Source organism: Xenopus tropicalis, chromosome 3, assembly GCF_000004195.4.
Source record: "Xenopus tropicalis strain Nigerian chromosome 3, UCB_Xtro_10.0, whole genome shotgun sequence".
NCBI lineage: Eukaryota > Metazoa > Chordata > Amphibia > Anura > Pipidae > Xenopus > Xenopus tropicalis.
In genome coordinates this window covers 116,321,101-116,343,160 of record NC_030679.2, presented here as the reverse complement: position 1 = coordinate 116,343,160, position 22,060 = coordinate 116,321,101, and the positions used below count along the sequence as shown (strand labels likewise).

The following is a 22,060-nucleotide window of genomic DNA, read 5'->3' as shown; positions in this document are numbered from 1 at the left end:
TTACTGAATGAACCTATACATACAGCACTAAAGGGAGCTCCTTGAAGACTGCAGACGAGGGTCCTGTGGAAATAAAACAGAAAATAAATCCTACATGCAATGTACATACAAGAAAGTAAAATTAGCTGAATGGGACACGTGGGAACCTGCATTTAACACAAATAAATACAGAGCAAGATTCCCAACTATCAGGCATAGTGAAAACAAGTTCCCATAGCTAAGCAGCACCAGCTCTCTGTTTAAACATCAGACCATGCTCCGCAACAGGTATTCCTATGTGGTCCATCCAGTGCCCCTACTGTTAGCCAGTTTGGAAGGACATAGCGGGGGAATGTGAGACCGCTACCATCTCAGCAAGGCCTTAAGTTCCAGGGCACACACTGTTTTTCCAGCAACTGTTTTCTAATCCAAATATTTTACATACACTTTGCCAGGAAAACCTTAAAACCCGACTCCCCTTATGGCCACCTTCTAAGCAAGGCCCTGAGATGGACCCTTAAACAAGAAATGTTCTGACTGTCTGAGGTGCAAGGTAGAAGACCAAAAAGACACATGTGTAAGGGAGTGGGAAGCCTTTAAAGTTTTTGATGGGGGGGGGTCTTATGTCTGGGGTCAAAGGGGGATTCTGCTGACTCTCCCACCTGACACTTTGGGGCAGATTTATCAAAATGTGAGATTAGAGCTTGATACATCAAAACTCACCCACCGTTCTATTAATTTCTATGGGATTTTTTTATAAGCGCATTTATCAATGGGGAACGTTAGAGTTTACCAGATGATAAATACACTTCTTAAAATACCTTTGGAATGAATGAACGTGGGTGAGTTTTTCTGTATTACGCTCTAAACTGACATTTTGATAAATCTGCCCCATCTCTATCATAGTATCACAGGGGTTGGACTAGAAACCAGGGAGACAGAAAGGGCTGTTGCACCTTATCATTTCTATGCAATTCGTATATTATTTTGTTCTTTTCCTATCGCCAGTAAATTGCACTACCAGTGTCATTGCGAGCTTGAGGCATTTGCACCAGTTGCTGGCACTTTTGGTTGCTAAGGAATCGGAAGGTGAAGCCATGTAACCCAGAAGAAAGAGGCGGGTCCTCTTAAGACACGTGGTTGGTGGGCGGGGTTTGCTCAGACCCATACAGGCCCTGAATCCCCGGCCTTTCTGGTAGCTGCTGTGGGTCAGTCAGCAGCCATGGAGGGATTTCAGGAGGAACTTGTGAGCGCCCTGAGGGAGGTGGTGAGCAACAGCCACTGGCAGTGTGTCGGGGAGAAGAGGAGCTTTAAAGCTACATGCACCAAGTAAGGGCCGGGGGCTTCCTGTGTCTGACAATTACTGACCCTGCTGCTCTGCAACTTGTCTCCCCCCTCCCTCTGCCTTATATTCCCTTTCTTCCAGTCTGCACCCTCCCTGACTACACCCCTCATTCCCTTTATACTTTCGCTCCTGCTGCTAACTACAACTCCCAGCATCCCCCCTCAACAGAATGTGTTGGCTTCCAGGTTTCCCCTTGCTATAAAATGTTTATTCCAATAGTTTCAGGGAAACAAATGCTCGCAGAACATCTGACTTGTGCCTGGTTCCCTGCTGTCAACTACTGGCAATTCCCCCTCCAAGTAATTACTCTTATGAGAACAGGACAGAAACAGAACAAGGAAACACTGAGCCTGCAATTTCCCTTGAAACAGTCCTGTTGAGCATAACATCCAAGCTGATCCTGGGCTCCTCTTGTCAGGCTGCTGGGAATCCCAGCAGGAAATGAATGATCACAACAAGGGCAAAGACACACAGCTACTAGTAGCAGCTACTTTTTGTGGCTACTAAAAAATACAATGCTGATCATTTACTGATAACTGTCTCTATGTGTGTTTTAACAGAGGCAGTTCTCAGTATTGTCTATGGCATGGTATTTTCTGGGGTTTAGTAGCCATAAAAAAGTAGCTGCTACTAGTATCTCTGTGTGTCTTCACCCTAAAATAACACAGCAGCCAGTCACAAACTAAGTGCAGTCCTGCTTGTGATTAGCTGTGAATCAGTAAACCAAAGCAGGTGCAGGAGCCCCCCTTCCATAGCTCAGGCAGTGTATCTTCTTAAAGGAGTTATTAAAATGGGCAGAACCTATTACTCTTTAAAATACAGTGTAGCACAGAGTATTTTATTACAGACATCACTAAGCACCACTTATAAATGGTGCTTAGTGATATAATCAGTTATAATCAGTGCTTAGTGATGTAATGCCTGTCAAGTGATGTGACATTTGTGCATTATAATAAATAATGTACCCCCTGTTGTAAAATATGAGTTTTGTGACCTGTATAAAAGTGCTTGGTCTTCGGCCTTTTACCTTTTATATGGTCATTGAACTCCTCGGTGACTTATAATATCCTTATATTTTACTATAGGGGGTACTTTATGTACCATTTATATAATAATTCTATATGACATGTCTCTTTGTTTAGCAGCCAGACATTGTTCAGTCAAGTTAGATTTTCCCATTGGACTGAGGACTGCGGTGCATTAATGTGGTCCTTGACCCAGTGGCCTGAATAGTGGCGGTTATGATCCTATTGTTGGACCAAGGTAGTCTTACTAGTGAAAGATCTGCTTGTTTAGTAGCCGAGTTGCTACAAAGCAGGTCTTTAGTCACTCTTTTTTTACAAGGAGCAGTAGCACCAGAAACCCTCGTGGAAAGAATGAAGCAACTAGGCAGATACAGTTATCAAGTGTACATGCTCCAATGGAACCAAAAACTGAAAGTGTGCCACAGGAAGTGACATTAGGATTAACCCTACTTACCTTCGATATTCTACATATTGAATGCAGTTAATGTCAAAATAATAAAGTCCATATATTGTATAAAGGTCCACATCCAGAAGTGAATCTACAAAAGTTCACGTACTCATCCGTGCTGTAAAAAAATATTAAAAATCAAATGAGAAGAGAGCAAATAATATGGGACTGCCTTATAATATAGTCTACCCTGCTTACTCCATCAGGGTGTATGCAAGAATCTGGCTGATTTATATGCTTCAAGTTAAAGGGTAACTGTCACCCAAATATTGTTAGTGGACAAGCAGTAGAACAGCGCCACCAGTGTTTAGATGTGTTGCTGCAGGCAGTTGGAACCTAATGTTGAACAGCAATTGAATGGAGGATTCCCCAGGAACAGCAGGACCTTATTTTGTTCCTGATCCTTACTCTAAAGGCCACCATTCATTGAGCAGTGTATGAATATTCATTCTATTTCTCTTTCAGACTATTTTCAGAAGATGGTGAACATTTGGTTCTAATTCATACTACTGATGACAAATTCTATGCCATGGATTCTTCATGTCCTCATGAAGGTATATAGATCCTAATGCACAAAATAAATCTTAAATAAAGCTTTCTGCGTTTGCTGTTACGTAGTGCTGCTGTATGAAGTTGCAGGTACGGCAGTGCTACAATCCCTTCATGCATATGGCTAATGCACTGACAGATATTGTTCAGCCGCTTTCTTGGAAAATGAAGGATTTTCTTTCTTGACTTTACTTTCCCTTTAAGAAAAAGTTTTTGTTTCTTTTTTCCCATTGACATTTTTATAATAGCAGTTTGTGCCACACAGGTGGGCCGCTGGAACAGGGAGACATTGAGGAGTTGTGTGATGGTCGATTGGCTTTAACTTGTCCTTGGCATTATTTTGAGTTCTGCTTGGATGATGGCTCTTCTTCTACAGGATTACAGGTCAGAGCATTATGGCAAGTAACATTAGTGTCCCTATGTGAGCAAGGAATGATTTACTTATATTTTAGAAAATCCATAAAAAAACATTTTGAGATGTTTGTTTCTAGGATGGAGCTGTATCCCTTGTTCTATGTGAAAATTGCTATTTTAAAAATTAAGGGCCACCTCCTGGGATCATAGGATTCCCAGTGCACACAAACAAGCCAAGGCACACATACATGCTAGGCCCCATCAGATAATTAATGGGCAGAGTTCTGCCTTTTGCTCCCACACTTCTTCCTGTTACAGCTAGAGCTGCATTATTTCTGGTCATGTGATCTCTGAGGGGGCACACAGCCCATCACTAAATGGTGGATCAATGGAAAGGATGTAAAAGGGAATATTTACTGATATATATATTCCAGTTTGGTGAGATTCTTTAATAGGTCACTTAACATAATATAAATTATATTGGTTAAGTATTCATTCTAGGGGTATAGTTTTCCTTTAACACAAAAGCAGAAGCTGCAGTTAAGGGTAACTATACCCAAGATTGTTTTGCTTATATCAGTTACTTTTATATCATAGGGTTGCTGTGCTTTCAGTTAAAGTGCTTGTACTCTTCCCATGGGTGTGTCTCATATATGAACATGTACTGTGTAGCCCTACCATAACGGGTATGAGGAGGCTGATCTGGAGGCTGCATTTCTCTGTTGTTTCTTTTGCATAATAGGGACACTTTCTATCTCCATTTAGACTTATTCCTTTCCTTGATCCAACAGAACCAGGTATATGAGGTGAAAGTTTATGAAGGGAAGGTTTATATTCAAACTCAAAACGCATTGTCTCTCACTCCTTGGAAGGAAACGCCATGCACAGTTTCTGGTAAGTGATACACAGTTAAATCTAGTTTTATGTTTCCTGTTAAACCATTACCTTTATAGGCACTAGTGCCTAAACATAAACATTTCAGCCATATAATATATTCAAATTAATTGTGAACAAATATTTCTTCTTTAATTATGCAAAAGAAAAGTCTGAGTGGGGTTTCCCTTTATACAAATGCCAGTTTTTCACTGCTTGAACTCTTCACATAAAGCAGTTTGTGTGACCATTTATTTCCTGTATTTTATAGTTAATTCTGAGCCTGCAGCCATCTCTCAGGGTTCAGATGCTGAATCCACTCTGTCCTATTGGGCCTGCAAAATTCTCAGCACTGCAGACCCACAGGAAAAGGTGAGAGACTAAATGTTAAAGTATCCTTAAGTGTGGCTAATTGCTTGAAAGATCCTGTACATATAAGTGGTCATGGGAATCCGTCACAGTAAAATTGTTGGTTAACGGTAAAGACACACGGAGCAACTAGTAGCAGCTACTTTTTCACAGCTACTAAATGCCAGAAAATACCCCGCCATAGACAATACTGAGAATTGCCTCTGCTAAAACTCACGTAGAGACAATTATCAGTTAATGATCAGCTTTGTCTATTTTTGTAGCTGCAACTAGTAGCTCCTTGTGTCTTCATACTAAAACTAGAAATCCATGTCAATGGAACACTCAGTGGAGCTTTCTTTAAAGCCCTACTGGTGTTGCAGGACTACAATTCTGGGCATGCTTTAAATATTAGTTATATTATGATGAATCTTGGGGGTTAACCTTGGGACCCACAATTAAAAAACAGGACTCTAGGGTAGATGGCTAGATAGTTATTTCAACTGAGAAGAGTGCTGGCCGTACATTAAAAAGGTGTTCCTAAAGGTATGAGTGAAAGATACAGAGGGTGAAAGAACATGGAATGCTATGAGAATGCTTCACCTAATCACTGCCATAAAACATTTTCAGGTAAAGCTGACACAGCATGTACAAACCTTGTGGGAATCGGGAAAGATCTCAGAGATTGGTCAAATGGAGCCTCCTGCCCAACCACAGCGTAAAGAGAATCTAATCATTGTACAGCCAGGGAGGATTAAGAGAGGAAAGGGTGGAACGCTGGTGAGTGCTGTGTCTGTCTATGCTCATATATTTTACCTAAAGGATAAATTCAGATGTGGAGATCTGAGCCTAGGCCTAGAATTGTCTTGTAGAGAAGTCTATTAGAATATACAAGGTGAACATAGTTGCAGTGCAGTATCATTGCTTTTCTTGGGGTCACTTGGGGGCAACACATGTGTGAACTACAAAAATATATAGTAAAAAAATAATTGCTTATAATTGGAAGCACAAATACTGCAGTTGTGAGATGCCACAACAAGTGACAAATAGATATGCTCTGGGTAAGCCTGATGTAGTCTGCTTTATTTGCTAACTTTATCCACAGAGCACCTGCCTGTCAAAGACAGGCACAAAGTAGAGCGTTCCCATGCGCCCTTAGATCTGTAAGCTGGAATTGAGTCACAGTGCTATAGGTGCCACAAAATTGACATTAAACGTGGCTATACGTACACAGGCCAACACAAAGCTATCAAGTCAGCAGCTTATAAGCCCATGTATGGTGCACTGAGACAGATCTACATGGCTGATATATGGGCAAAAATTGGACAGATGTCGATCAGGCAGGTTTCAAAAATCCTGTCAGGAAGAGAAGCTTTTTGATGTGGTCCTCATCCCGACAGACTGTAATCCATCAATCCAGCATCACCCACGTCAAGGTGGCCATATCGGGGAAATATCCGCTCTTTGGTGACAATGCTAAACAAGCGGATCTTTGAGTGTAGAGTAGAGTAGACTGGCTAAATACAGTAGCCTAAGTTTTATATAAGCATAACTGGGCTTTCTTTAAACATCTGTAATTCTCAAGTTTTATGTAAGAATGCCCTGTCTGACATGACTTTGCTGTTAATATTTCTGTTCTTATTTCATATATAACTATAAAGAAGTGTGTAAAATTGTTTGTGTTTTGTCTTAGAGCAGCAGGATAGCTCTGTTGCATTCAATGGCCAACATTGAGCAGTGGGCGATAGACCTGTCATGGGACATCATTGCCCGCTTTGCCCATTTCAGATTGTGCACAGGAGAGACACTGCCAAGGGATTTCTTCTCAGACTTTGTTAAAGTGGCTGGAGATGAAGCCAAGGTTTGTAGATAATTCTGCCCAATGGGGCCTTATGGTACTAAAAATGGGTGAAGAGTGCTGATCTTGCATTCTCTTCTGTGTGTTATTAGTCATGTGCTTTGCACAAGTAGCTTTCTTTTTTAGAAATGGAATATTTCTGGTAAAGTGTCTGTTCTCTCTCATCAGCACTATAGCCTGCTGGAGAAGAGACTAGCAGAACTGGACAGCAACTTTGGAGCTCTACCTGTGCACAATGGTGAGTGTTTGATTTGCATTCTACTCTGGCAGTCACACACACAACTGAATTGTTTGTGTCTGTTTTCGGTTGTTTGGGTGCAGTGTGCCAATGTAGTTAATAGTAAAGTCTTTAAAAACAAAAAATAGTGTTTTGGTGAGGTCAGAGCAGTGTGACCTTGGTCCTTCCCATTTCTAGGCTTGTGGCAATCAGCTGCAGATACGGCACATGATCTGCTTGGGCGCCTGGCTATTGTGCACATGGTCCATGAGGCAAGGTAAGAACATTTGCACAAGTCAGTTCTTAGATTTCATTACTGCTTGCTTTTTAACCTGCTCATTCAGCCTATAAAATGCCGCTAGAAAAATCAAAATGCTGCATTTAAAGGGGATGTAAAGGCAAAAATAAAATTGCACTTCTTCTCCACCTAAAAAGAAGAATATTTGCAATATATTTTGGTTACATCCCCTTTAAGGGAAAACAATCCACATAAAAACACTTTCCAAGTCTGTTCCTATGCTCATAGCTTTCTAACCGTATCTATTTACTTTTTTGAGCTCCCTACTTTATCTCCCTTCTCTAATATAAAAAATGATTGGTGAACTTTGTATAAAATACTTACGAAAAAAGCTTTAGCTCCTAGTTGTTGCTCTGTGCTGCAACCAAATACAACTGCAAAAAGTAGGAAAAAAAGCTTCAGCAGATTTACTGCAAACCATTTATTGTGGGTAGTGGTTACCACTACCCACAATAAATGGTTTGCAGTAAATCTGCTGAAGCTTTTTTTCCTACTTTTTGGATCTCCCTTCTCTACTGACTCTCCTCTTTCTTTTTACCATGTTTTTCTTTCTTAGTTTGCACCCCCCCCTCAATTCATCCCTTCTGCTTTCCCTTTCCTGTGCTTCACTTCAACATTACTTCCTGCTTTCTCCTCCTTTTTGTTCCGATATACTGATGGCCATCACAAGCCCCTAAATACAAGTGCAAGATTTGGTAGCTGTCTCCAATTTTGCTGCTCCCTGGCTGGGCTAGTAGATGGGCCATCAGCATCCACACCCCTATAAGGCAGTGCTCTTCATTGTGCCAGGTGGTGTGGTGCATTGTGGGCAAAAAGCGTGGCCTCTTGCCCACTCTACTTGACAAATAAGCCCTAAAATAATTGTTATAATGTCAAGCACTGCAAATAAGATAGATTACCCTTGCAAGTAGTTGGAAAGGGTTTTAATAAAAGCAGCCACAGCCTATACACCCACACATGATACCCAGAGTGTTGCTTTTGCCTACATTTAAATTGTGGCAAACCCCACATACAGTAATGATAGCCAGTCCAGACGGCTTGGTTCATTGCTCCTTCTGCACTAGGTTATTCTGTTTGTGGAATAATAGCAATATTAGCAGTGATTGCAAAGCAGCCCATCTTTACACCCAGTTTCATCATCTTGGTGCTGCTACCATTCAAACTCTCTCACAATATTGAGTGTAAGTATGCACAATGAAATTATGGGTTATACTTGGGTAGCAGTACTAGCTCTATTTTGTGCTATGTATTGGGGAAGATTCCTGATCTGGTCAATGAGCACTGCCTGATGTGTCTGTATACAGCAAGCATACGGACCAAACTGACAGTGTTAGTAGTCTTATCCTGATTCTTGGCATATGTTTATACTGTAAAGAAATTACAGTAATTGATAACTTTTGGTAAGTTGGATAAACATTTAACCACCTCCTGATTTTTTTTTTTTTTAGAGGATTAGATGTTCACCCTCAGACAATGCAGCGCTTCTCTACTCAGGGAGACGACAGCTCTGTCAGAATATTGGAAGTAATCTACACGGATGAGATTACTCATGTGGCTGCGGGGCTGAAATGGTTCACTTACATCTGTGGCAAGGAGCAGCGGGTATACACTTTAAAAACACAAAATAAATCAAGTGCCCTTATGTCTAATAGAATCTTGTCCATGTTCTTTCCCTGGAATTGTTAGATGTTGGCATTTTTAAATTAGGTAGAATATAGATATTAGGATACAGTGTCAGAAGTGTTGTGTAATGTTCTCATAAAAACAACAGAACTTTCCCTAAAGGGGACATACCTACTAAGAACTGCTGTTCGGCATAGCTGCCAAACTGAGTGGATCTTTGGGCGATTTAGCTACCTAGGTTCTGGGCCAAATCAAACCAATCTGATCTCTTGGCCACAGTTAATAAGAAGGGCTTGCTTTACAAAGTTTTCCTCTTATTCAGCTGACAATTGTTTAAATATTTGTAATATTTCTTTTCCTTTATAGGACTGCTTATCCACTTTCCACGAGCTGGTGCCACTGTATTTTAAAGGATACTTGAAACCCCCTTTTAATACAGAGGGAAGAAGATCAGCAGGGATGTCAGAGGAGGTACTGTTATCCTTAATGCCTTATTTGTTTCTCTCCACTGTATTCTTTTTAGCTCTATTGAAAAGTTTCAAATTGTAGCCATCTAAACAACTTAAAATGTAACTTTGTGGACAGAGCTATACTGATATTGATTAGCTGTACAGGTATGGGATCAATTATCCAGAAACTTGTAATCCAGAAAGCTCCTAATTACAGGAAGGCCATCTCCCATAGACTTCATTTTAATCAAATAATTTAAAAATGTAGAAGTTATTTTTTCTCTGTAATATAAAACAGTACCTTGTACTTGATCCTAGCAAAGATATAATTAATCCTTATTGGATGCAATGCAATCCTATTGGGTTTATTTACAGTTTAAATGATCCACAAAGATCCCTTTTCCATAAAACCCCAGGTTCCAAGCATTCTGGATAACAGGCCCAATGCATGTATTTGATATTTGTCCATTATTGGAAGTGATTGTTAATCTGCTGCAGGGCTATAATCCACATATGTAGCTGAAAAGTGCTTCCTGAACGTCGAGTTTAGTGTATTAGGGCTCTGGCACACGGGGAGATTAGTCGCCCGCGGCAAAACTCCCTGTTTGCGGGCGACTAATCCCCCCCGAGTTGCCTTCCCCTGCCATCCCATCGGCGACAATGTAAGTCGCCGGTGGGATGGCAGACGCGGCGGGGCGATTTGCGCGAAATCGCGCTGCCGCGTCTGCCATCCCGCCGGCGACTTACATGTTCGCCGCTGGGATGGCAGGGGAAGGCAACTCGGGGGGATTAGTAATCTCCCCGTGTGCCAGAGCCCTTAAGAGTTGGATTTCAGTGCTTTAAAATAAGTGCATGTAAAATTCATGAGAGTTCTAAGCAGTTTTGCAATTTACAGAGCAGAGTCAGGGTTTCTCTCTAAGCCAGTGTCATAGTGATTATTCAGATCTTAAATAATGAAGGAAAGTTCTGACTGACTCTAATGAACCAAAGCTGCAGCATGAAGCCACTCAGGCCCAGTAGTCAGTCAGATGCATGTAATGGCATTTATATCTCTCATCCAGCTTTGCATCTAATTGGTAATAATGACAGTGAACAAGTTGTACCTTACTGGCAATGAGATGCATTTACCTACAATGAGTAGAGATTAATGTTAGAATATTGATGTATGTGTAACTGTACTTGCCAGTGAGTATCTTTTTGTTTCCCTTGTTGCAGTGGTACTTGCCTCTGGTTAAGCCATCCTGACTTTTCTACACGGACTGCCTCAGCAACTACAGATGTCTCTGTGCTTGTTTTAAAGCACTTTCTCAGCTAATTGCCTGTATAATGGTTAATAGAGGAATTTTACAAAGAAGAAATCCAGCAGTTTTAATTTTTTTGTTAAACACAACCGTTCCCATGTTTGACAAAATGTCAATTTACCTACACAGTGACATTGCTTTTTTATCACTTATTTATAAATGTATGGGATCAGACAGTGAGGTTGTGTCCAAAATACCTCAAGAGCCATATTCTACTGTTACAGCATAAAGTGGGATATTATTATGATGCTGTCATTAAAGAAATTCTTTATTAAAGTATGCTTTTATGGAAATGTCTTGGTTCTGACTGTGCAGGGATCTTTTAATGTATGAGGAAAGGAAATCAGATCTTAAATAAAATAGATTCAGTCAAATATCCAGCTGCATATACAGGGTGCCAATGAACTATACAACACACAAATAAGATGAAAGATTGAAATGCTCTTTATTGTTTCAAGACACAGAAGCATCAACTGACATCTCTGTCTTTTAGTAATAAATTATACATCTGGACCATTTTGTATACAGAGGCCTTTATTCTGCCTTTCTTTTTGTGGGCTTGTACTTGATTACTACTGTCTGTTTGCTATCTAATATAAATCAGTAGCGCTGGTTAAATCAAATACAGACTTGCTGTACATAACAGCCATAACATTTGAAATATTGCACATCAAGCTCATAAGTGCTGTACTTTGCAATGCTTTCAGCTGTTTGTCCCTGTCACACAGTGACACACAGTGACAATTGCTTCTCTACCGGGATATTTGCTTCTGTTTTGTGGTCTTTGCTTTGGGTGGCAGATGCAGTGTGTGGAAGCGACATTCCTCTGGCTGTATGTTAGTCTTCTGTACAAACCATTGATGTAAGTAGCCATTGTAGAAATCTCTGGCAGAGAGCTTCTTCTTTAGTACTATTGTTCTGACCCCAACCCAACCATCCTGCCAATAGAAAAAAAAGCTAAATATCGATCAATCGTCAGCTTTTGGTAAGTTCTATAACATGGTAAGCAAAATAACAATATTCAGTTAGAGATGATCTTGTAGGTTCAGTATGTTTGGTATTTATCAATCTGGATATTGAATTATATTTAATAGGAGAAACCCTCTCCATACACTTATTCGCTATTGCAGGCCAACCTGGTGGTTATGAAGAAATGTAGTGCACATAACAAGGCCTATGTAAACTATTTCATCTGCTAAAACCAGACATCTGTAAAATCAGCTGACTGGGTCATTTCTTTAACCAGTAACTGTCAAATATTACGGGACCATACAGGAGTCATTGCTGCCCTACAGGATGCAGATAAATGTCCCTAAGGGATACCTTTACACGTGTTCAGCTTTAAAGGAACAGTAACACCAAAAAATGAAAGTGTTTTAAAGTAATTAAAATATAATGTACAGTTGCCCTGCGCTGGTAAAACTGGTAAGTTTGCAACAGAAACGCTACTATAGTTTATATAAATGAGCTGCTATGTCAACACAGGGGCAGCCATTGAAGCTGGGAAAAAGGAGAAAAGGCACAGGCACATAGCAGATAACAGATAAGTTTTGTAGAATATAATGGGGGTTTATCTGTTATCTGCTAAGTAACCTGTGCCTTTTCTCCTGTAAATGGCTGCCCCGTGGCTACACAGAAACTTTATTATATAAACTATAGTAGTCTTTCTAAGGAAAACACACCAGTTGTACCAGTGCAGGGCAGCATTACATTATATAGTAATTACTTTTATACACTTTAATTTTTTGGTGTTACTGTCCCTTTAAAGGCTTCCTAGGAGACCTACCTTGCAACATACTAGCAGAAGTTGAGATGCATGGTGATACTGAAGGCATCCGGGCTTGCTGGCAGAGTCTGCAAAACAATGTATGGGAAAATGCAATGAAACACTGGTAAACTTTTTAAGGTTAATAATAAGTATGACTTTTACACAGGATATACATTGTTCTATTTGGTTAAAGGAGAAGGAAAGGCTAAGTCACTCGGTGCCAAAATGTTAGGCACCCCCAAGTAACTTAAATAGCCTACCTTGTACCCCGGGCTGGTGCCCCTGTTAGGAGAAAACAGCACCAGCCTGTCGAGAGCGCCTCCTACTGCTGCCGAATGTCCCGGACAAGCGCATGCACGGTAGAGTGAAAAGCCGACTTCTCTGTTAAAGTTCTGCTTCTCACTCTACTGCGTATGCATAGATCAGGAAGGAGGAAGCGCTCGCTGCTACCCCGGGCTGGTGCTGTTCTCTCCATACAGGGGCACCAGCTCGGGGTAGAAGGTAAGCGATTAAAGTTACTTGGGGGTGCCTAACATTTTGGCACCCCCAAGTAACTTTGCCTTTCCTTCTCCTTTAAAGACTTAAAGAAAATAGCACTAAACCAGTTAATCATTAAAGAGGCTATTTATCAATTGTTGAGTTTGTTTTTCTATACTGAATATACTTGCATATTGAATGCTCACTTATTTATTAATGTGGTAAACTTGTATGATTAAAAAAACCTCGAATTTGATTAAAACTCGTAAACGTGAATTGAAAATATGGCTTGACTTTGTCTGGGACAACTCCCATTGACTCGCAAGCTTTTAGATGGCGACAATGCGATAAAGTCAGGATTTTCATAGAGACAATTCAAAAAAAGTTGCGTTTATTATGACTTTAGTATGACTCCGAGCGACGTTTCCTTGTTTCCTTTTTTTTTTTAAATATCAGACAGTAATTTGCATGTACTGTGATAGTAATACATAGACTGAGACAACTGATAAGGTGGTGGGTGGTAGGCCGCAAACTGCTTTATTAGTCAACCAGATTCACTCAAATTACTTCTCATGTGTCTACCAGCCAATCTCTGTTACACTAAGAAGGCCGCATTGAACTTTCAGCACAAACTTTAAACTCTCTGACTAGGCCAGAATTCAATGTACCCAACTAAAAATATATTTAAATAAATATGAGAAGGGATCTTGTACAGGATTAATTTTTGTTAAGGAACTGGAGTTAATGTGTGATATCCCTGGATTTAGAACTTCTCAATGCTATGCCTACTATCAGATTAAACCCCATAGATACCTCATCACTGCACCACTGATACTATCCCCCAGCTACAACCTAACAGCATCCATGTCCCAGCATCAGCCAATCCTATGGGCTTGCAAGGACTATTCACTTCCTGCTCCCTTCATACTCTGCATACTTAAAATTGTCCAGGATGCTCTTCTGAGCATTTCACAATTTAAATATTTTTATAGTTTTTACACTGTTAAAATAATTAATTAGAAGCAAGATCCCCACACCCACTACTGTTTGGCCTGCTAGCTGTGAGAAAATTGAATACTGTTTTATTATTGCAGAGAAAAAGGAAATCATTTTTCAAAAATGTATTTATTCAATTAAAATGGAGTCTATGGGAGATGGCCTTCTTGTAATTTTGAACTTTCTGGTTAACGGGTTTCTAGATAATGGATCCCATACCTGTTTTTATAGATACTTACCTGAAATTTTAACAGATTCTGGAATTTCCACGAAGTTAAGAAGCTTAATGGGTGAGCCCATCCAGACAGCCTGCAGGGGCATCTATTAGAAAGAACAGGCAGGTATCAAATCTGGATTTGCTTTGACATGCCGGCAAGTATAGCTGTAAGATCTTGAAGTTGTAACATTCATGTAAAGCAAAAAAAAGCACACACAGTAAGCGTGGTGCAGGAAGACCCAACAGTCATTCCACAGCAGATTTAGGGCACAGGCACACATACATACACATTACAAAATGCTAGAATATTTAAATTATGTATAGGCAGGGTTAAAAGGAGAAGTTCTCCATTAATTTATTATTTAGTATGATGTAGACAGCGATCTGAAACAGCTTGCACTATGTCTTTAGTTATTATTCTTGGGTATTTTTGAATGATTTAGCTGTTTGTTCAGCAGCTATCTGCTTGGTAATGTTCAATTTACACTAAGGCACAAGAAGCGTTTGCTCAGCTGCTCTCAGCTTAAGTTACTTTGCAGGCTGAGAAAAGCAGATTCACTCCCAGTAAAACTGCACTGACAAGCACAACTTCACTTCACTTCGTGTAGCTGAGCAGAGGCGGAAGCTGTACTGTGTGCCCTCAGCCTAACAACCAGGGGAGTGTATTAAGTGAAAGACAGCAAGATGAATAGCAGAGAGGCTAATTATAAAAAATAAGTAATAAAAGTAAGAATTTGATGATTGCTGGGGTTGCTGACCCACATGTGAAAGCAGGCAGAAGTCAAATAATTGAAAAACAACTGAAAAGTTGCAAAGAATAGGACATTTAATAACATACTAAAAGTTATCAAACTACCTATTAAAGAGAAACAAAACTGAGCCATTACTATGGTGTCTTGGAGGTGAAAGATAGGAAGGCTCATTTACTGAAGCAGGACGAGGTGCAAAGCACCATGGTTTTTTTTTTTTGGTTTTTTTTAAACACAATGCACCTGGCTCCCATACTGGTCAACATGCCATGACAAGGATGCTAGAAGTAACATCTGTGGGGGCAAGGCATACTAGGAGCAATGATCTTAGTAGCTAGTGCAGCTATTGTGTACTGGGCTACATTGCCATTAGCGCACAAAATTCTTGTGCCCAAAATAAATAAAGGACTCCTAAATTGCCTTACTGAAAATCCAACAGCTCGTTCAAGACGTATGATCTGCTCCGGAGTCTGCTCTTCCCACTTAACACAGCTCATGGAAGCTGTAATCTTGGGGGCTACAAACATATACATACACAAATTATGATGGGGCACATAGTATATACTGACAGGCAAAGTAATACAAAGTAATTAAAGTAAAAGCAAAGCAATGGGCAAGATACACAAGAAGCAACAGTGGCACAAACGCAAGTGACAGGCCAACAGAAAGTATTTGCCAAGGCAGCAGGATAATGGGCTAGGGCTTATTATAAGGTATATAGAAGAGCAGGTGTTTTAAAACGAAAATAACCTTCTGACATTTTGTCTCCCATGCTGGAGTAGATTAAGCACAGGCATAGCCCTAAAGAGCAGTACATAAGCTGGGGTGCATGATATATGGATACTGACAGGGGATAACATTGAAAAGGAACAAACAATATTCCTTAAGGAAACTCTTACCAAATGTTACTCCTTCTGTGGGTTGCTCTGTAGTGTGTTCCAGGCACTGAGGTAAGTTCTTTAATACAGAAATGAGCTGAAAGAGAAAAATACAGAAAATCAGCACTGGCCTTACCAGGTACTTTAAGCAGGGAAATGCTCTACAGTAAGGAGATATTCTCCAGTGCTTAAAATAATCTATTGTGCCCTTTCTGGATATACATATTTTTCAGGTACATTTTTCATAAAAAGTTCTCGAAATCACTTGATTACCCAATCCTAGAATAACCAGCTTGCCATTAATGCATTACCTTCCCCAGCACCCAAGCACATACATTCCTACCCACACCACTGAGCAAGAGGCCATTTACCCTTTACCATTTCAGCCCCATTTTTAGACATCACGCCTTCCAGCTCCTTAGCAGTGCACCTTGGGGGAACAGGGTATTCCTCCTGCTTCACAATAGGGCCAACATCAAACCTTAGGGGGAAAATATTTGAGTTATTAATAATTAAACCAAGTAGCAATAAAGTAAATGTAGAAGAATAGCACACCATAATAGTAAAAGAAAAGGAATGTAGACAACAAAAAAGCAATATGCCATAAATGACCGACTGTATGAGCAATAAGGTATGCAAAACCAATGAAAAATGAGATTTAAGGAATATTTGGTGCACAGTCTTCATTTTAGAAATGTGTCACTTTACCTTTTTGGTCTAATCTGCATAATAGTGACACCGGTCTTCTCATCTCCATTTAGAACAGTGTGGATTATGGGTGCTGGACCCCTCCACCTGGGAAGGCAGCTGGGATGTACGTTTAAGATACCACTGTAAAAAAAACTGTTTGTCAGAGACTATCTTACAAAAGGTGGCCCTGGCCCCGTACCACCAAACAATGCAGGAAACATACTATGGAAATTGCAAAATTAAGTCCTCGCTGAGGAGTCGTCCAAATGATGCTACGACTCCAACATCAAACTGCTCACACTGTCCTGTCTGGGGCCAAACATGAAAAGGGATCCCTTGGTTTACAGCATAGTTCTTCACTGGAAGGCCTTTAGGCAGATGTGTGGGCAACGTAACCACCTCCAGCCTGCCAACTACTGGCTCATGTGTGCTTCTGCTAAGTGAAGACAAAAAGAATTGTATATTTATATTTCATACTTCCTCATTGAGGGGCCTCTAACACCCCCATTAATTACAGACTTCCTTTTCAAGCGTTAAATATATGACATTTTTTATTATCAAGGCCAAGCTAAGCTTTTCATTAAACCTAAGGTCTTCCATATACAACATAAAAATCTTAGGTGCAGTATAAAATGTTGACAATAAATGTTTTTATACAGGACAGAATCACTGGTGCTAGCAAGAATCTCTCAGAGCCCTGACACTTTGCCAATAAATTAAGGTAACATAATACAGAAATCTAGTTATAAAAATTTGTGCCAGGAACTCAAGGTTGGGTCTGTATTTATACAACGATTCTAAAACAAGTCAGCTTGCCATCATTCTGCCAAACAGGTTATACTGTATGCATTTCTCTTCTGCCACTCGTTTGTCTGCCTTTTTCGGTGTGGTGAAAAAGACATGAAAATCATATATGAGGCAGAGCACACAGAACTAAACTTTTAAAATACTTACGTATATCAAATCTGACCTCTAAAGGACAGGTTCCTAAACTGTGGACCTGCCCACCCTCAGTACAGCTTACAGACCAGTTCAAGTTTGAAGAGGTATGACATATACAACATTTCCATTTATCCTTAGATTTGCTTTAGGCTACATGGGAAATCAAAGGGGACATATTGTGTAAAAAAACAAGAGCGTGCCACTGCATTACATACACCTCTAAATATGTGCTTAGAATAGTACTTTATTAAACATTTCTTCAAAATCCATATTAGTACTGCCTATCTCTTTTTGCTGGCTGCTTTCCTAGGCTGTGCAGCTAGACAGCCCTGATAGGGAACTATAGTCTATATTTGTCTACAGCTGCGATTGGCTGCCTAACTCCTACTGTGCTTTTGGCAAGGTCTGTTAGGACACACCCACCATTCATTTGACAGGGACACAAGAGAATAATTAAGGGCTCCAATAAAGTGGCAATTCTTTAAAATAATGATAATTTTTAGCCCAAAGTGAAACCAGCACCATACAGTATTCGTTACTGCCTACAAGATTCTTGAAATTCTTTAAGGGCAGTGGCACACTGGGAGATTAGTCACCCATGATAAATCTTCACTAGCGGCGGGTGACTAATCTCCCCGATTTGCCATCCCACCAGCAAGAATGTAAATCGCCGGAGGGATGGCATACGCGTCACTTCGGTTTCCCAAAGTTGCCTGAAGTTTCCTTGCAAGGCAAGTTTAGGGGACCGAAATGATGCGTATGCCATCCCACCAGCGATTAACATTCTTGCCAGTGGGATGGCATATCGGGGAGATTAGTTGCCCGCGGTAGTGAAGATTTATCGCAGGTGATTAATCTGTCTGCCCTAAGAATTTAAGGATTCTTTAAGAATCTTGCCTACAAGATACTTAAAATCCTTGGTGTAATTTATGTCAGTGGTTAATGAAACTAAAAGGCACATATTTTTGAGTTATGCTAAATGCCCCTTTTAGTTTCATTAACCACTGACATAAGTTGCACCAAGGATTTCAACTGAAGGAACTCTGCAGTAAGCTTTGTTAGCCGCTCCAAATATCAAAATGTCCCATGTGCCACGGCCCTGATGCAGGTCAGTTTTTGGGGAAACAAAGGAGAAGTAAACATAACCAACTCAAAGACTGATGCGGCTGACCACTGCTTTAATGTGAAAGAAAACATTTATTGTATAAACACAAAACTGTATTGCAACAAAATAACTGGATTAGGCAATTTTATCTCTTTATAACAGAAACATGTCCATCATGGATGTTTTGGACTCTAACGTTACCTGAATTGGTTCAACATTTTAAGAGATTCCAGTGCAAACTCATCAGTTCCAAAAAACATGACATTCCAAGGTGGATGCTTTCTCTTCTCTCTTTCTCTGATCTCAGTGTAAAATCTAACAGCATAGTGTCTGTTTTCAGATGGTCGTCCATTGAGAAAGTGCCTAATATTGCCCATTGGTATTACCCCTCTAAACCTTTTCCTTTGTAAGCAGTTTGTGAGGGGAAGTTTCCCCTTGCAGTTACTGCCATTGCCAGCTTCTCTCCAGTTGTCTCTGCCTTCTGTGTCACATTTGGAAATAACATGTCTTTGAGAATAAGCAATTGTGCCCAACGGAATCCTCAACAAGTCCGAGGTACTTCTCTCACCATCTCCTTTCCAATTAGCAGCCTCGGTTCCACTGGCTTGAACTCCATTGGCATTTCCTGTCTTGCAAGCCGGTATTTTATGGATTCTCGATGAGCGGATGTACCCGCCAGCCGTAGGAATATATCTCACACGGAGCAGGACCCGCCAACTCGGGGTGCAAACACCCATGTCCATCAGAACCCCAAACCCGGCATACAATTTCTTCACAAGTTGGTGCAACCTTCCCTGCCATGGTACAAACTGGGCGCCGCCATCTTGGCAAAACGGTGTAACGCCTAATACTTCCGAAAGCAATGCTACTGGCTCATTATGGTTCCTCGCAAAACTTTTTCGTAAAGAAACTTCGTTCCCTCATTGTCTCGGTTTGTAGGAACATTCTTACTGCTGAAGTTCTGCCTGTACAGTACAGCAAGACGCTACACATATCACTTACTGATTATTAAAGAGCTATTTTGTGCTACAAAAAGAAACTGCTGTGTAGCCTTAGGGAAATGTCCATTCAAACTGCTTGGCACATAAGCAGATGCCACTATCCTGCTGTTTTTAAGGAGTGCTATATTTTCGCAATACCTCATGATCACCCCTCATAATCAGTTCCTAATGCCCTGCAAGTGTGTGTATATGAGTATATAACAGTAATAGCTTGAAAACAATATACATAACTTACAATCACAGTTGCAGGCAAGCACAGAGGTTACAGAATTACAAAATAATACACTGTTTTGCCCCTCTTTCTTGCACTACCAGTAAACCATTTGAACACTGTATAGAATAATAAATAGAAGAAAGCATGATTGGCACAGGACAATCAAACAATTTTTAAGAACAAACAGTGGGAAAGTGCAAAATAATTTTCCTGCTGCAGAATTCCAAAAATAATGAATCTTTCATTTCAGTGTAAGTGAGCCAATGCCTTGTGTAAAACCAGTCAGTAAAAATGCAGTTCAATACAAACACTTTAGGGAGATTACATACTTACCAGATAAAGAAGGTATATGTGCCAAATAAATACATGAAGTCTCCAAAACCTTCAGTATAAAACAGGAGTAATGTATAATGAATTATGTCTTTTTAATAAAGAATAAAATCCCAACCTGGTATACTCACAGACATAATATGACAGATAGTGTTGTTTAAATAATCACTCAAAATACAAGCGGAAGTCCCAGAGTCCCCTACGCAGTCCACCATGCTTCCTCAGGAGGATATACTGTTTCTAGGTGCCATTGCCCTTAAATCAGGGAGAGGGGTGGATAGCTATAATGGGGTCACTCCTTAAGTCACAGGTGCCCTGGCATAATACATTTTTTTGTAATGTGAACTCGGAACTTTGTGGAACATGGTCTGGTGTGGTCTGGGGCCTTGGTCTGCTTGGCATATCTGTCCCAAAAGGGAATGCTGGGTTTACATTCAGGAGTGTAAAAGCCAGGGCTGTGGAGTCTGTACATAAATCATTCAACTTCAAAGCCTCAGTTTATGGTAACTCTGACTTCGACTCCTCTGTTTCAAATATACTATTGTATTTTCCATGTTGATTGAAAAAAACATACAGCACAGCCAAAGCTCAGCAATTTTAAAGCTATGGCATCTGCTTTTGGGAACAAATCAAAGAACTACTGGCTGGCTCGCTACCCTACTGGCCATCCAAGCCTGTCACTGCCAAAAGCAGACACCATCTTCATATAGCTTTAAAATTGCTGATGTCATTGTGGCTTTTTATTTTATTTATTAAAGAAACTACAGTAGATAAGTACTTTATTATAACTTTATTATAACCATTATCTGTAGGGACATTGCAACATATTGTATTTTTTTCATTACAGTTAACATTTTTTAGGAGTCTGCTGATTCCGGGTGCCCAAAATGCTTCTGACTTCATGACTCCAACTTGAAAGCTCTGGCATTAGCAATGGGCCAGGGTACAAATTGTGTCCTTCTGTACTACTCCCAAAAAGCTATGACATGACTTTACTTTAGAAGAGTTTATCAATTCTACCCTTGCTTTTGGCATTGTGCATGAAATCCTTCATATTACAATATGAAACCTCTTTAACAAGAAACTCAGATGCTACCTTCTGGAACACCAAAACTTTATTTTGTCTATTCCTCCTGCGCTTAAGGGCAAATGCCCAAACCTTGTGCACTCTTGCCTTCCAACTTGTGCCTATATGTTACCCAACCACTTAGATTGTAAGCTCTACAGGGCAGGGACCTCCTTCCTACTGTGTTTCATACCACATGGCACTTACTCCCTGTGTATTTATACTTATTTATTGTATTTATTATAACACTTGTCCTCCCTGTGTGTAATATGGTAAGATTGTATATTGTGAGATTGTACAGCGCTGCATATCCTTGTAGCGCTTTATAAATAAAGTTATTCATACATACATACATGCATCATTTTTCGATGAAAGATATAATAGTCTGTGTCTATGGACTCCCGACAGTTTTGCCTCAGAGAGTTTAGGGGTTAGGAAGGGAAGACAAAAGAATCTGGGAGGCTATTGCATAATTACATGTTATTGGGCCCCACAGCAAATTAATTTTATGGCCCGCCAAAACTTTCAGAATTTTATTAATAAATATATATTGATATTGCTCATTAATAGGGTCCCCCTGGGCCCTCTACATTCCTGAGCCAACCTGCAAGGTTTCTTCCTCTATAGTTCTTTCACTGTTAAAAAGGGTGAGTCAATAAGTATTTTAAAGGGGATTACCCAATTTAATTATAAGGCTGGGAATTTAACTGATCATTGTATGGTGGTATCACACCAAAGCAGATGCTTTTCTTGGAAAAAGCACTTACTTGGAATCTTGACCATTTGGTCCCCTACTATGTAGTATACATCTATGTATTCCTTTTGCTCTATTATTCCAATTGCTTTCAGACTTTGTATAGGCGTAAATATTTTATGGCACACAGTATTCTGCATGAAACTCCAGTACAAAGACAGTGCTATCATTAAGCATAAAAGAGTGAAACAGAGATTGTATCAGGG

General features: G+C 40.1%; 2 protein-coding genes across 3 annotated transcripts; one reads left to right on the top strand and one right to left on the bottom strand.

The window, feature by feature from the left end:
- The first annotated feature begins 1,188 nt into the window (after positions 1 to 1,188).
- LOC734029 (Novel protein containing Rieske [2Fe-2S] domain and Protein of unknown function (DUF455) domains) lies at positions 1,189 to 11,027 on the top strand. Its single transcript, NM_001045718.1, is given in 12 exon segments — positions 1,189 to 1,308; positions 3,263 to 3,351; positions 3,612 to 3,730; positions 4,492 to 4,594; positions 4,845 to 4,945; positions 5,552 to 5,701; positions 6,615 to 6,782; positions 6,948 to 7,017; positions 7,195 to 7,273; positions 8,743 to 8,896; positions 9,284 to 9,388; positions 10,582 to 11,027. Coding segments are annotated over 12 exon segments (1,275 nt in total). The 5' UTR covers positions 1,189 to 1,201; the 3' UTR covers positions 10,612 to 11,027.
- A 66-nt stretch (positions 11,028 to 11,093) lies between these two features.
- mtfmt (mitochondrial methionyl-tRNA formyltransferase) lies at positions 11,094 to 19,551 on the bottom strand. 2 transcript variants are annotated; one of them, XM_002938346.5, is made up of 9 exons: positions 18,691 to 19,551; positions 16,666 to 16,878; positions 16,461 to 16,583; positions 16,131 to 16,233; positions 15,774 to 15,849; positions 15,300 to 15,391; positions 14,148 to 14,229; positions 12,454 to 12,521; positions 11,094 to 11,605 (listed from the first exon to the last, which is right to left on the bottom strand). In XM_002938346.5, the coding sequence occupies exons 1-9, from the start codon at positions 19,230 to 19,232 to the stop codon at positions 11,420 to 11,422; spliced, it is 1,485 nt and encodes a 494-aa protein (XP_002938392.3). In that variant the 5' UTR covers positions 19,233 to 19,551; the 3' UTR covers positions 11,094 to 11,419. The 2 variants fall into 2 exon arrangements, with proteins under 2 accessions (XP_002938392.3, XP_012815047.2); XM_012959593.3 differs by having other exon boundaries at positions 16,666 to 16,875.
- Between the last annotated feature and the right edge of the window lie 2,509 nt (positions 19,552 to 22,060).

Coding starts and splice junctions, on each gene's coding strand:
- mtfmt (XM_002938346.5), bottom strand. CDS start 19,232: ATGGACATGGGTGTTTGCACCCCGAGTTGGCGGGTCCTGCTCCGTGTG. Junction 15,850..16,130: donor CTAAAAATGGGGCTGAAATG/GTAAAGGGTAAA, acceptor TTTCTCTTTCAG/CTCATTTCTGTATTAAAGAA. Junction 12,522..14,147: donor AGAATCTGTTAAAATTTCAG/GTAAGTATCTAT, acceptor ATTGTTTTGCAG/ACTCTGCCAGCAAGCCCGGA.